This window comes from Ursus arctos, unplaced genomic scaffold, assembly GCF_023065955.2.
Source record: "Ursus arctos isolate Adak ecotype North America unplaced genomic scaffold, UrsArc2.0 scaffold_7, whole genome shotgun sequence".
NCBI lineage: Eukaryota > Metazoa > Chordata > Mammalia > Carnivora > Ursidae > Ursus > Ursus arctos.
In genome coordinates, this window is record NW_026623089.1 from 50,038,070 (window position 1) to 50,052,156 (window position 14,087).

General features: G+C 47.0%; 1 protein-coding gene across 4 annotated transcripts in view; it reads left to right on the top strand.

The window, feature by feature from the left end:
* The window catches only part of DUSP29 (dual specificity phosphatase 29), a 32,786-nt gene that overhangs the window by 10,841 nt on the left and 7,858 nt on the right, over positions 1-14,087 (top strand). For all 4 annotated transcript variants that reach the window (XM_026504002.4, XM_044386207.3, XM_044386211.3 and 1 more), the window contains 2 exons: positions 556-783; positions 13,309-13,529. In XM_026504002.4, the coding sequence (XP_026359787.3) occupies positions 556-783; positions 13,309-13,529 (449 nt within the window). The remainder of the gene's footprint in view (positions 1-555; positions 784-13,308; positions 13,530-14,087) is intronic.

A 14,087-nucleotide genomic window follows, 5' to 3' on the forward strand; every position in this document is an offset into this window, starting at 1 on the left:
CAAGCCTCCTTCCGCCCGAGGGCTGCTGAAGCTTCCAGAATGTGCATGGCTGCTCGGATCAAAGAGGCTCTGCATTTACAGGTGTGCCCTCTCCACTGGTGAAAGCTCCCTGCAGGCGTGGAGAATCACAGGCCTGGAATGGCAGGAACCAATGGCCAGAGCCAGCAGGTTCCGATCAGATAAAGGAAAAACTAGGCACCAAAGGAGGGCTAAAAGCTAAGAGAAAGGAAGCAAAGGACTGGCAGCCTACAGGGATTTCTGAGGCTTGAAGCCTGTCTTAGGTCTGCTGCAAACCCTCCTTGGCCCATGCCAGAAGGCCGCCAGCCCTCTTGGACCGAAGAAGACTGGAATGTTGGTGAAATGTGGTTTAACTGTCATCATGGTCCTCCTTGGTTACCCCTGTGGCCCGGGAAGAGGAAGCGGGAGCACAGCAGGCAGGGGAAATGCCTGCTGAATCTTCAGATCAGCTTATTCCCACTGCTTTTTGTAAAGACCAATCCCTACCTCTGTCCCCTGCTAACCCAAATTCTGACCCTCTCTCATGACCAATTGCAGAAAGGAAAGAAAATCTGGTGGCTCCAAAATGACATTGAGAGAACCGAAGACAAGCATCCGGAATGCCTACCCATCTCCCAAGAGGCTGCTGCCACAGGTGGAGGGGGAGGCAGAAGCAGACGACTACTGTACCCCGGGAGCCTTCGAGCTGGAGCGTCTCTTCTGGAAGGGCAGTCCTCAGTACACCCACGTCAACGAGGTCTGGCCCCAGCTCTACATAGGTGACGAGTAAGTGTCCAGGCCAAGCCCCACCTCCGACCTCACCCAGGAGAAGGCAGCCCGCCCCTCTGCGGGTCACACCCTTCACCTGCTCTTAGCCTTGGTTTGTTGCTTTTTAGGCTAGTTGTGTTGTGAGAACTCAGTTAGGGCTGGGTTTATCTTCATATTATAGAAAACCCAGAGAAGGGACTTATGCAACATAGAGGTTTATTGCTCTTTCATATAAAAGAAGTCCAGAAGAAGGCGAACTGGGGCTGGCATGGCGACCCCAGGGTCATCAGTGTCTCAGGCTCCTGGTGCTCCTGCCCCACCATCCTGAGGGTGCGGCTTCCTTCCTCGAAGTTGTGATATGGGCCAAGAGTGCTAATAGGGCTCCAGCTACCGTCTGTGGGATGGATCCAGGCCATAGAAGCATGGAGAGAAAGGAAGAGCAAAAGGGCATCTTTCCAGAGGGAAGGGTCACCCAAGACCTCCCCTGCCCCTCGCTGCAAGGGAGGCTGGGAAACGGAGCCTTTTACTTTAGCTGGGTATAATACCAGCAAGAACAAAGCCAGTTCTCAGACTGGTGGCACAGGAACACATCAGCTGATGAACTGGGAAGCATGGTAGGCCTGGCAAAGTTGAGGTCATCATCCCCTCCTCTAGATGTTTGTAGCCACCCTTCCCCACTCCTCCAACAACTGGGAAGCATCTAAATAATATTAATAATAATAATGCCTATCATTTATTGACTACTATGTTCCAGGCACTGTGCTAACCATCTCGCATGAATGATCTCATTTCATTTTCACGACAGCCCAATGAAAGAGGACATCTAATTACTCCCACAAGGCACAGGGCAGTTAAGCAACTGGCCCAAGGTCCACAGGTCAGCAGGTGGTAGAGAGCTGGGATTCAAACGCACTTCTGCCCTACCCAGAAGCTTTTACCTTGAGTAGCGCTCCTACTCCTCCCTCCATTCCCCAGGATTCCCACTCAGGTTTCATCTCTTCTGGGAACTGGTGGTGCAGGAACCCTGAACGCGCAACGTTAACATCTTGCTGTTTAAAACCTAGAGATAACTGTCTAGTCATGGGAAATTCCGGGGGCAGCATCTCCTATCCTTTTTTTTTTCTTAGTATTTTTAAATTGAAAAAGTTAGAAAAATTACATGCCCTTTTATACTGCATTAAACTAAATAGAGGGTTGTAAAAACAGACTGCATAATTTCCCTCTGTCCTCTCTCAATTCTTCCATTAAGCAGTATTAAGTTCCCTTGCATACTTGTATTATTTTAGGTACACTTTTGCAAACATAAGGTAACATATACACACACATAAAGGGTCTTCATTTCTTTTAAACAATTTTTAAGGAGAAAAAAAGGAATTGTACTATCCTGTACTTCTACTATTCCATAGTGGGGCCGTCCTGTAATTTATCCAATCATTTCCCAGTTGTGAACATTTAGGGAACCTCCCTGATGGGTATATAAGATTCTCTGTACTGATTTCTTTTTTAAATAGCTATATTGAGAATAGTTCACATTCCATAAAATTCACCTTTCTAAAGTGCAAATTCAGTGGCTTTATTACATTTACTAAGTTGTGTGACCAGCACCACTCATTTGAAAGCATTTTCATCACCTCAAAAGGAAACCACCTCAAAATTCTCCATTCCCCATCTTCTTACCCATGCAACTGACCCATCTGCTTTCTGTTCTATAGATTTAAACTTCTTCTGGGCATTTCATATAAATGGAATCATAATGCATGACTTTTGTGTCTGGCTTCTTTCACTTAGCATAATGTTTTCAAGGTTCATCCAAGTTGTACCATGTACTAGTATTTTATTCTTTTTTATTGCCAAATAATCTCTGTACTATTTTTGTGCCTTTTCTGTAACTCTAAAATGAGTTCAAAATTAAAAAAAGGTACACATATACTTTGACCCCAATATCACTTTAAGAAATGTAATTCACCAAAATAAGAGTATCAGGACATAGGAAATATGCAGAACAATGTGTATTTTATCCCTGAAGTAGCAAGAAAAAGGGGGGGGGATCTGAATCTCTTATCTCTTAATTATAAAATATTACATAAATGCAGTAAATACAGGTTTTCCTATACAAGTAATACAAGTATAAATATAGAAGTCTTACGTTCTCTATTTGGAGTAGGTTAACAAGAGGACCTTCCTCATTGGTTGTATGGGTTAAGGGAGATAGTATATGTAAAATATTAGTGCAGTGCCTAGTACATAGTGAGCGCTCAATAAAGGTTGCTCTAGTAATAGTGGTCAATGTAAGGAAGAAAATTTAATCTCAGAGCAATCACCAAACCCCATTACTCTGAGGCTACTCCTATTAATATTTCCTCCTCGACTTTCTGTGTATTATTTTGATTTGGTTTGAGTTGATCGATTGATTATTTTGGTTTTAAAACTTGCTTTTATATAGTTGTAACCATATTGATTATTCATCTTATCTTTTTTCCCACATAGGATCATTCATAAACTTCTCCCTTACTACATATATCTCATACACTTAATTATAATATAATACTATATATCAGATAATACTGTATCCGGTGGGTATAAGGTCACTTATTTAACCACTTCCCTACTGTTGGACTTTTCAGTTATTTCTATGTTCTCACTTTTATAAATACTTCAGTGGCCATCTTTATGGATAAAATCTTTCCATATTTAGGATTATTTCCTTAGATCTGACCCTAATAATGGTAAAACTGGGGGAAGAAGGATTAAGATTTTAAGCCTTACACTGTCTGTCTTTATCTATGCTGTTCCCTTTGCCTAAAATGCCCTGCCCATCACCTCATCTCTGTATGCAGATTCTATGCATTCTACAATGACCACTCAAGTCACTTCTGCCATGAAGCTAGAGTTCCCCAATCCCCGTAGTGAGAAGTTTTTTCTCTGTATATTATATACTATATTTACATTTCCTACAGCTAATAATAATAACAGCTACATTGTGTCGTATACATCTTACCATGTGCCCTGCCCTGTGCTAGTTAACCCTATGAAGGAGGTTCCGTTATTATTCTCATTTTACAAACGGGCAAACTAGGGCTCAGAGAGTTCATCCATTTGCTTAGTCAGTATTTACTGGGCACCTTGCTAGGTGCTGTGGGGGATACGAAGAGGAAATTGAGGCTCAGAGAAATTAAGTGACCAGCTCGAAGTCATACCAACAGTAAATGATAGAATTTATACCTAAACTCAGATCAAGAAAATGTGGTCAATCAGGTAAAGAAGTACTTTTATAGCTGAGGAGAAGAGAGGTGTAGAAATGGAACAGGGAACAGAAGAAGAATGGGTAGTGGAGTGGAAGGAGCGTGGGGTTCGAGTCTTGGCTCTGGCAATCACCAATTCTGTGATCTTAGACAATTTATTTTACCTCTCTTCACCTTACATGGCAGCAGAGATAGGGCTTATTTCATGGGGTGAAGATGAGATGAATTAAAACAAATAGAGTGCTAGGCACATAGTAAGTAAATGCTTCTCAGTGTTTGGTACGATTATGATTCTGAGAAAGTGTCACAGAAGGGGTGAATTCCAAGCGTGACTCTGGAAGATGCATAGGACTTCAACAGAGTTCTGGGCAGAGACAGCAGGATGAAGAAATGAATGCAGGTGAGAATAAGCAGGGTGGTTTTTCTGGAACACAGGTGATAAATGTGGTAGAGGTCCACTCTCGGGAGGTCTAGAACTGAGACATGTTTGACCACCATGCGTTCAGCTCAGATTTAGCCGTGCTACAGTAACAGGTGACCCCAACGTCTCGGTGGCCTACCACAGCAATGGGTTACTTCTCAGGCACGTGACATATCCATGGTGGGCCAGGTCTAACTCTGCTCTACATCCGTGTCCCTCCAGGACTCAGGATTCAGGCTGACAGGGCAGCCCCTATCTGGGATACTGCCAGTCTTCTGGCAGCGAGAAGGGCCGTGGACAATCACAAGCTGACTCAGAAGTGACACGTGCCACTTATGCCCACACATTTCAGTGGCCAAAGCAAGTCCAAGCCAAACCCTCATGTTATTAGGGCAGAAAAGCTTAACCTGTCCCTAGGCAGGGTAACACACAGTCCACTCCAGGTGTAGTGGCTTTGGCCAGGTGCTTTTACCACTGTGTGCCTATGTCCTTATCTCTAAAAATGATTACTAAAAAGATTCAAAGAGATATGGAATATAAGAACATTTTGTGTAGACAAATACAAGTATTATCATTATTGCTACTTAGTGACAAAGAAATGTGGGAAGGTAGGTCAGGGCCAGCTTGTGGAAGACTGAATGCCGGCCAAGGGACTCTCTTCAGGAAGCCACTGAGTGTCTTAACAGGAGAGGCAAATTCTAGTTAATAGAGTGCCAGACAACAGGGTGTGATGCAGTGAGATATGCCTGCCTCCTTGACATCTGACCACAATCTTGCTTCCTTCAATCAAGAAAATGTCACCGCCCTTTCAATTCATTCCAGCTCTGCCTGGTTGAGCCCCAAAACAAACACACATACGGCCAGTCTAGGCAGGCTCCATAGTCAGTGTGTATGCCCTGCGTGCACCACAGGGCAGGGCTAACGTCAGCATGGCACAGGGCTTGTCCTCAGCCCTGTTCAGGGTCCCTCCTCGACACCCATTTACAAGGGTAATGAGACTCACAAATGCTTATTGAGAGAGCAATTCATTCCACTGCCAATGCAACCGCATGGAGGCTACGACCCTGCTGACAGCAGGCAGGGCTGCCTGTGTTTCTTGGTCTCTTTGCCCAAAGCAGCAGCAAAAAGCTCACAGCTGGCTCCTTGTGCACAAAGGCTCAGTTTTAATTTCATAGTTGCATTTAGGTTGAACTTTTCCTTTCCTTAGAAGCACCTAAGATTTTTGAAAGGCAAGTATGAAGGCTCTGGAAGTTAGGGCGGTCAGGATCCGAGCGTGAGGATGGATGTCCTGGGGTAGCCAGAACCACTGGCCTAGACCAGTGATGTCTGGGGCCCGCTGGTGACCAGACTTAGCCCAAAGAAGCAGCTCATGTTTTCTCCCTCCTCTCTATGCCCCTCAAGGGCTTCTTTATGGAGACGCAGAATGGCTGAGCATCTGCTCCAAGGCCACCGTGCCCAGTCAAATACTGGTCCCCATGTGGCCTTGTGCACGTCACTCATGCTTTCTGATATTCTATTTCTTTACCTATAAGAGATGGATCCAATGAGTTAATACACCTGCCACTCAGCACAGTGAGTGGCACACCCAGTAAGTGTGAACTATGACAGATCAGGCAGGTTCCTGAAATTCAACTCCCCATGTGCGACAGAGGTAAAGAACAGTCACTGTGCTCTGTCATTAAGGGTTGCTCTGTGCTAAGGGCAGCCTTGAGACAGAAAACACCCCTGGCCAAACTTCTCCCATGGGATGCTATCAGGAACCCAAGGTCAGGTTGGAAGGAAGGTCCCTCCTAATGGGCTTTCTCTGGCTCATGTACCAACCTCCTCCACAGATACTGTCCTGGCCTTCCAGAAACCCACGTGGCCTAAGCCTAAGAAGGCAGAGCCACACCAAAACCCTATCGGCCTGTGGATTTCGGAACTTCTAGAACATTTTCTCAGTCTCGGTTTATTCCAAGGGGATTTACCAAGTGGAGGCCTGGTAACTCTACGTCCCCATGGCTTACCAGCTCAGGGAGAGCAGAATGGATGCCACCACTGAGGCCTGGTGAGAAGAAGCCACAGACAGGAGGGAGATCTGGTTGGTACTGAGTGTGCTGGGTCAGTGGAAGGGGCTGGGCCAGGCCAGCTGGCCACCTATCAGGTATTCTCACCAAGAAGTCATTCTGGCTGGCTCGAGGCACAGCCACCCTCTCCCCACACATTTCCCACAGCTTGGTAGGGGGTCTGAATCTGCCACAGGCGGGAACTGTAGGGTCAGCATGGAGTAAAGCAAAAAGCCTCAAATGGGATTCAGGGCACAGAGTTCAAGCCCCCAGTGCAGGTGGTCCTTAGGTGCTGCCTAGAGCAAAACATTTTCTTGTTCTGGGACTCAGTTTCTTTATTTGTAAAATAAAGGGATGATTTCAAAGGTCCCTTCCAGCTCTAAAATGAAATTCTTTAAGAAATGTGCTATTAAATAAATTAGGCTTTATTAGGTTCAAGCACATACTTGTTTTATTACTTTAAGTCATTCAAATTAGATTCAAATTAGGTTAACCAAGTGTTGCCCTCCAGAGAGCCAGGGACTGGCGTCAATGATGAGATAAGAATAATTCATTGCCTCTTATCAATCAGCAGTCCCTAAATGGGTGCTTCAAAAGTGCTTGAGTATGCTTGAAAGCACTAAGTTTCTGTAATTTAAATATTCTCCCTTTAATCTTATTCACATCTTTCATTTGCTTAGCAAAATCTTTTTTCTTTTTTCTTTTTTTTCCCCTGCAGTCAGCAGGAGGGGAAATATCCTGGCTACTGTCAAAGTGATTGCAAATTCTCAGGCAGGACAGCCTCCCACAGGCTTGGCTGAAGCAGGAAAATTGAGAAATCGCTCTTCTTCCTCCCCACGTCAGCATCCCTGTGAGCCAACGCCACCGCGCTAAGCTGCTCTGTCGCTTGAGTGGCAGGGCCGCTAAGCAGCTCTCCATTTTTATTAAAATGCAGTTGCCTCCAAGGTCTGGCTTTTGGGGGTCATCAACAGCCAGCTGCCTGTCCCCATAAAGCCGGACTCCTCCCTGTGGCCATCCCGACTCAGCCTGAGCATGCTATCGGGGGGTCTTGCTATCTTGCCCTTTCTGTTTTTCTCCTCCCAACCAGACCAATAGCCTCAAAAGCAGAGCCATCTCCAGGCCTCACTTGTAGTCGAGGAGGCTGGAAAGTGAGGTGAAAGCAAATCAGCCAGCTGAGATGGCCCTCGGCCTGTGAGAGGGCCTCTCACCGGTGCACACGGACAGCTGCACCCTCTCCCCACCAAAAGAAGGAACTAATTCAGCCTTAAGGCACCAAGCAGAGTTAACCCTTGACTGGCTTCTCCAGGGTGGGCCATGACTGCTTTAGGACAAAATGAAAACACAGCCAAGGTTCACAATTTAACAAGCTGAATGTTAATGGAAAGAACTAGAAAACCTGGATTCTGAACCTCCAAGTACCAAAGGTGACTTAGATACAACCGGGCACCGGTCATGGGCAGAGTGAACGGGGGGGACCGGGCTGGACATTTCCAGCTTCTCAGCAAGGGTCTCAAGCAACATCAACTACTTCCTTTCATGGGTAGCAAAATGCCTGGTCTAGTTAATAATACAACATCATTTCTTAGTTCTAGGCCTCCCAGTATTCTCTTTCCCCTTTTAACCTCCATCCCCGGGGCAGATGATGAAGAGGTTTCTAACAAGAGTTAAAAATGCTGGGGCCACCTTATACCTTTGAGTAGCCAGTGTCTCCGGAGAACTAAGGAAAACATCAATAAAATCATGGTATATGCTTACTTATTAAAGGAATATATGACATATTCATTACCAAAATTTACAAATGAAAGGAAGAAAAATTCTCTATAATCCCCTTACCCAGGGATAGCCAGTGGTAACATTTTGTTGTACATCTTTCTACTGCTTTTTTCCCTTGAATTTATCTTTTAACCTTTCAAAGAAACTAGAGTGCTGCATCAGTTTACAAGAATCTTGTAAGGAAAGTACTGCCAGAGTAATTGGTTCTGTTTAACAAAGGAAGAAAACTGGAGGTCCCAGAGGGTCGGCTGTTTCAGCTCGTGCAGCAGTGTGTAAGCTTACACACTGCACCTGTCAGCCCTGTGTGTTTGGAGAGGACTCCAAAGCAAGCAGCTTCCTCGTCAGCATGTAACAAGAACACCCAAGAAACCAGAAAGCCAGCGAATCTCCCTTTCCTATCAGGGGAATTGATGGAGATCAAAAGCTAGAAATGTGCCCCTTGTTTTGAAATCCACCTGCAAGGGGCCGGGATGGTCAAGACTCCAAAGGAGACGGTCCCCATCAGGGTCATGCCCATGAAATGACACGAGGCCACAAGTGTCAAACACACCAGAATGAACAGGATGCCAGACTACAGTCAGGGGCAGGAAATCGGCGGGTCCTCACAGACACAAGGGTGTGGAGACCCGGCCGATCATTAGCGGCCTTTCTTCAGTGCCCAGTGCAGAATGCTGGCAACAGGGCAGCAGCTGGTTTCCTGCCGGAGGGAGCTGGGGGAGGGCTTGTGGAGATGTAGACATGTGTGTCCCCCAAAATGGGCTTTTGGGCAGATGCTGAGGTGTTTGGGCTGGGAGTCAAGGGGGCACCGAGAGGTCTGGAGAAGTGGAATGTCAGGAGTGCTGCCTAAGGAGGCTGCTTCCCCAGGAGTGCTCTGATTCGCAGTTCCTCCAGGGTGGTGGGTTGAAACAAGCTTCCGGGAGGAACTTCAGAGGGGCTGGAAGGAGGCTGGGCCAGGCCAGATAAGGAGGAAGGGAGGGGAGGTCTCGGAATGAGGAAACTGGTCCAGACCAGAAGGAAGTCATTTCCCTGGCCCTCCAATCTAGAGTAAGAACCCAGAGCCAGGTCAGAGGTTTCACAGGGAGAGGAGACAAAGGGAATTGGGTCAAAAACAGAGATAACGGCAATGTTCTTCAAAAGTAAATTGCGTGAGTCCGACGAATGTGTGAGAAAATTTCCAACCTTATTGCTGAAAGGAATGAAAAGGAGATATCTTTATTTATTTACTTATTTTTGCCTATGAAATTAGCAAAGAATAAAAATCAGAATGTAAAATGAGCAAGCTTTCTGGAGGATAATTTAGTAACACGTATCAAATGTGTTAAAAATGCTCATACCCATTGACCCAGCAATTCCACTTTAAAAAAAAACAAACCTCTCCTAAGGACATAATCAAGAGATGTGCCCAAAGAAATACAGCGAAGTTGTTCATTTATAGTGTTTCCTATAATACCCGCCACTCCCCCTTCAGGAGAGAGATAAAGATAGAGACAGAGCGAGAGGGAGAGAGAGGAGACAAAGTCCAAAAATAGGAGCTGGGTGAGGTAAAATTGAGATTTCCCTGCAGAATGGAACAGCACACAGCTCCTGAAGGCTGTATGTTGACAGAGGAAGATGTTTGCAATATATCACCATGTCAAAGTTTTTGAAACTTACATATGGTATCATACCCCAAAACAAATCTCTATATAAAATATATAAATCTATGCATAGAAAAGCAACTGGAGAATCTTACATCAAAAAGCAAAAGACTTTATCTCTAGGGGGTAGAAATATAGGTGATTTTCCTGTGCGTATGGGAGGTGGAATCTGGTTTTCACATTCTGCACTGGGCATGTGTTATTTTTATAATTAGATGACATATTTTGATGACATATTATTCTTTAAATAAACAAACTGCTTATATTAGGATTTAATTTTTTTTTTTTTTATTAAACCTCCAGAAACTAAGGCTCCTGCATCATCTAGGTTCTAGAGTAAATTCCTAAGTCTGTTTTTCTCTGGAGCTTTTCTCCTCAGCAGAAGCACATTTTTTAGTCTCTCCCACATAACATATCTAAGCAGGTGGGCCTAACATTTAAGAAAACCACAGTACAGGGCTAGGGAGCCCCCTCTGACCCACTCCACTCCCAGGAATTGCTGAGCCAGGCATTTGGGCCAGTTGGGGCCCTGTGTCCGTCACAGCTGCTATGTACCAAGAGTGCTAAGAGTTTCTCTGTCTGCAGACCCCCATTCTGCCATGGATACTCTTCTGAGCTCTTAACTGGACTGAGTGTCAAGCTAGGGGGAAATCCCCAGAGTGGTGTGTAAGGACACCCACCACCTCCCTTTCCTGGCTCAGGCAGCCAGAGCCCATGAAAACCTGCAGTGGGCCTCAGACACCCAGCAGGTCTGATTTCCCCAGGGGCCCTTTTCTCTCCCTCAGACACAGCTAAAGCCAGCTCTGTAGGCTGACTGTGGAGGTGTCAGGCAATGAGTCTTGTCACATATCTACCCTGATCCTTGACCCCCTAAGCAGCAAAGTGCAAACTGGTATTTATTCAAACTGCTGTTTGATCATGTTGAAACACAGTTGCTGAACCCAGAGAGAACAGTCTTTATGGTGGGTAGGGACTTCCTGTCAAGGACAGTTAATTTTCATTTTTCCACTGAGCTCAACCTCAAAGTGAGGTTGACTGCTACTCTGCAAGATGGACTGCATTAGTGGAGGCTTTAATTGAGCGCAGATCTATGTCCCAAAAGCATAATGTTTGTTGTATACATACTTCGGGACAAGAAGAAAAATGAAAAACAGGTCTTTCTGAGGAAAAATTGAAAGCAGAATGTAGTCCATTGTCAGGATGGCAACACCAAAGGCCAGCTGGGGGGCTTGGAGGAACTCTCCACCATCCCATGGCTCAGTTCCAATGGGCTGTTTGCAAATGTTTCTAAAAGCTCAATGCCTGTGTTTGGGTCTCTCTTTCCCAAACACTGGACTCCATCGTGGTTCCTCTCATGACTCCAGGAAAACAGCAACAGACGAGGGGCCCTTGGCCAAGGGGCCATGGCATATGTTTCCTGCCACAAGGCTCCTTTTGGCCCAAGGTATTGATCAATGTTGGCATTCAATATGGTGCCTCTGTCTACATCCTTTTATCAGCGACCTTGAGATGAGCCCTCAGCTGGAGCGCAATGCTATTTCTGGCCTCTTATTGTTATGGTTCCAGACCCCTTATCTCTTTCCTGAGCTATAGAACTGGTCTTTGTGCTGTTGAGGGGAGATGTCATCTTAGAACCTAGTTAGGATCTCCCCTCCTCAAACACTATCAAAAGCTGTCCTTGAGCCCCCCAAATAGAGATCTAAGCAGTTCCATGATCCAACCCCACACTCCCTCTCCAGACCTTTCTCTCCCCTTGTCTCACATCCTATGCTCTAGCCAAATCAGCTTCCTCCTCCCTGTCCCCTTCCCTATCCATCAGCAAGGTCTGCTGTGACCCCACCTGCTCCAACCGCCTTCCTGTCTTGGCTGTACAACTGCAACAGCCTCCAACAGAGCTCCCTGCTTCTATTCTGTCCCCGTCTCCAATCCATCTCCACACATCTCCAGACTGATTTTTTAAAAAGCAAACAATGCTCACCCCTTTCTTCAAACCCTCCGTAGAAAGGAACACCCTCAGTGTTCCACCACACTGACAGTAAAATGCTAGCTCTTCCCTATGGCCTAGAGGGTCCACCATGACCCGGCCCCGTCTACCTCTCCCACTTGCTCTTGTGCCACTAGCCCTCTTGCTACTAGAGCCACATGTGTTTGCATTCTCTTCTTAGCCCTTGCTGTATCCTCAGCCTGGATGAGACATTCTTCCTCCTGCTCTTCCCCTGCCTAGCTCCTCACCCCTCAGTCTTAGCTTAAATACCACCTCCCAGCAAGGCCTTCGCCAACCACCTTACCTAAAGCAGGACCACAGCCATTCGGTGCAGCTCGTACTGCTATCTGAAATTGTCTTCTTTCTTTGTTTGTTGTTTATATGCTCTCCCTATGAGAATCTGTGCTTCCCAAGGGACCTTGACTAACCTGTTCACTGTTGCATCATCAGCACCCAGGACAGTGCCTGGCACACAAGAGATTCTAAATCATTATTTGTGATAAATGATTGATTACAGGAAATAATAAACATTTCCTGAAGGGCCTTCATTATCTCCAGCCTCCACCCCTTGGGCTGTGCTACTTCCTTGCCCTTGCCTCCCTCTTCCCCTCCATCACCAAGTGCTGACATTTGTAGTAAGGCAAACTCAAAGGGCCTTTGCCCAGGAAGTCTCCCCTGGCCCCTCTAGACATAAATAGCTCCTGCTGCTTCTGACAGCCTGCCTCTGCCCTATATTCCAAGACCACCTACTTCGGTAGAACTTTATTCTTTGTTCTTGGAAATTCTTGCCTAGAAAGATAAGGCTACAAATCAGAAAATCACAGTTGGCTCCAGGAACTTCCTGAAATGAACTCAAAAAATAGACAGCTCAAATAGCTCTCCTCAGAAAAATGCTTTGCCCAATTAGGCAATGATTCACCTATCAAAGCAAGAGTTCTATACTGTGTTCACCACCCCTGTGGACAAAAATGTCAAGAATTTTGCCCAATCCCAATCAATTCCTTGCACAGAAACAGCATCTTAAATCATTCATTCGAGCCCCAACCCACCAAACCCCACAAACATCTAGAAGGTTCAGAGGAGAGGCCTGCTCTAAGGCTGAGATGAACAGGTTTTCTGGTGGCCTTTAGGGGATTTGGCAGGTGCCAGTGCGTAGTGTCTAGCACCAACTCTTCTGTAGCTGGTGAATGATGAGAGTGAAGGGACCAATGACTAGCTCACCTACCCCACCCTTCATTCTCTCCCTTCTCAAAGCGGCGGAACTGGGAACATGCGCCAAGGGGTCCGTTAGAGCAAGGCTTTGGACTGGGAAGTCCTATTTCAGTGACTAGGCCTTACTTCGGAATCGATGGCAGAAACTCACCGGCAGCCCCCGAGTTGCCTCCTGATCCAGGCAGGCCAAGCCACCACGCAGCCAAGCAGCCTCTCCCCTTGTGCCCAGGGCGACGGCGCTGGACCGCTACCGGCTGCAGAAGGCGGGCTTCACGCACGTGCTGAATGCGGCTCACGGCCGCTGGAACGTGGACACTGGGCCCGACTACTACCGCGACATGGCCATCGAATACCACGGCGTTGAGGCCGACGACCTGCCCACCTTCGACCTCAGCGTCTTCTTCTACCCGGCGGCCGCTTTCATCGACGCTGCGCTCAGCCGTGACCACAGTAAGAGAGCCGTCACCCTCGGTAGCTCGACCCCAACAAAGCTGCCTAAGGCCCCGCCCCCGCCCCACGAAGGCCCACCCCCAACCCATGAGGCCCCGCCCCTCGCCTTGGCTGGAGGCGGGATCTGCGCACTCTCAAAGCCTGTTCTGCGGTCGGGGGATGTGTGTGATTGAGCTGGGACTGTCTGAGCCCCAGGAGGCTGGGAGCCACACCGAGGGTGTTGCTAGTGGGCTCTGGGCCTTGATTGCCACTGTGAGGAATCGGGATCGGGAGGGTTCAGAGGAAAGTCCTTCTGCCTGAATCCCAATTTCCTAAGGCTCACCAGCAGTCCTTGGAACAGCAGGGACGTCTGGATGCCCTCAGACCTGGGACTACAGCCCAAACGCTAATTGTGCCTGGATCCAAACCTGACTAATAGCTAGGGGCTTTAATGCCAGAAAACCTTCAGGGAGCTGACTTGACTGGGAATCCATTGAGAGACTTCAAATTCTCCTGCCAACCAACCGAGCCCGTGGCCTCCCCCAACTCTCCCCGACACACACACACACACACACACAC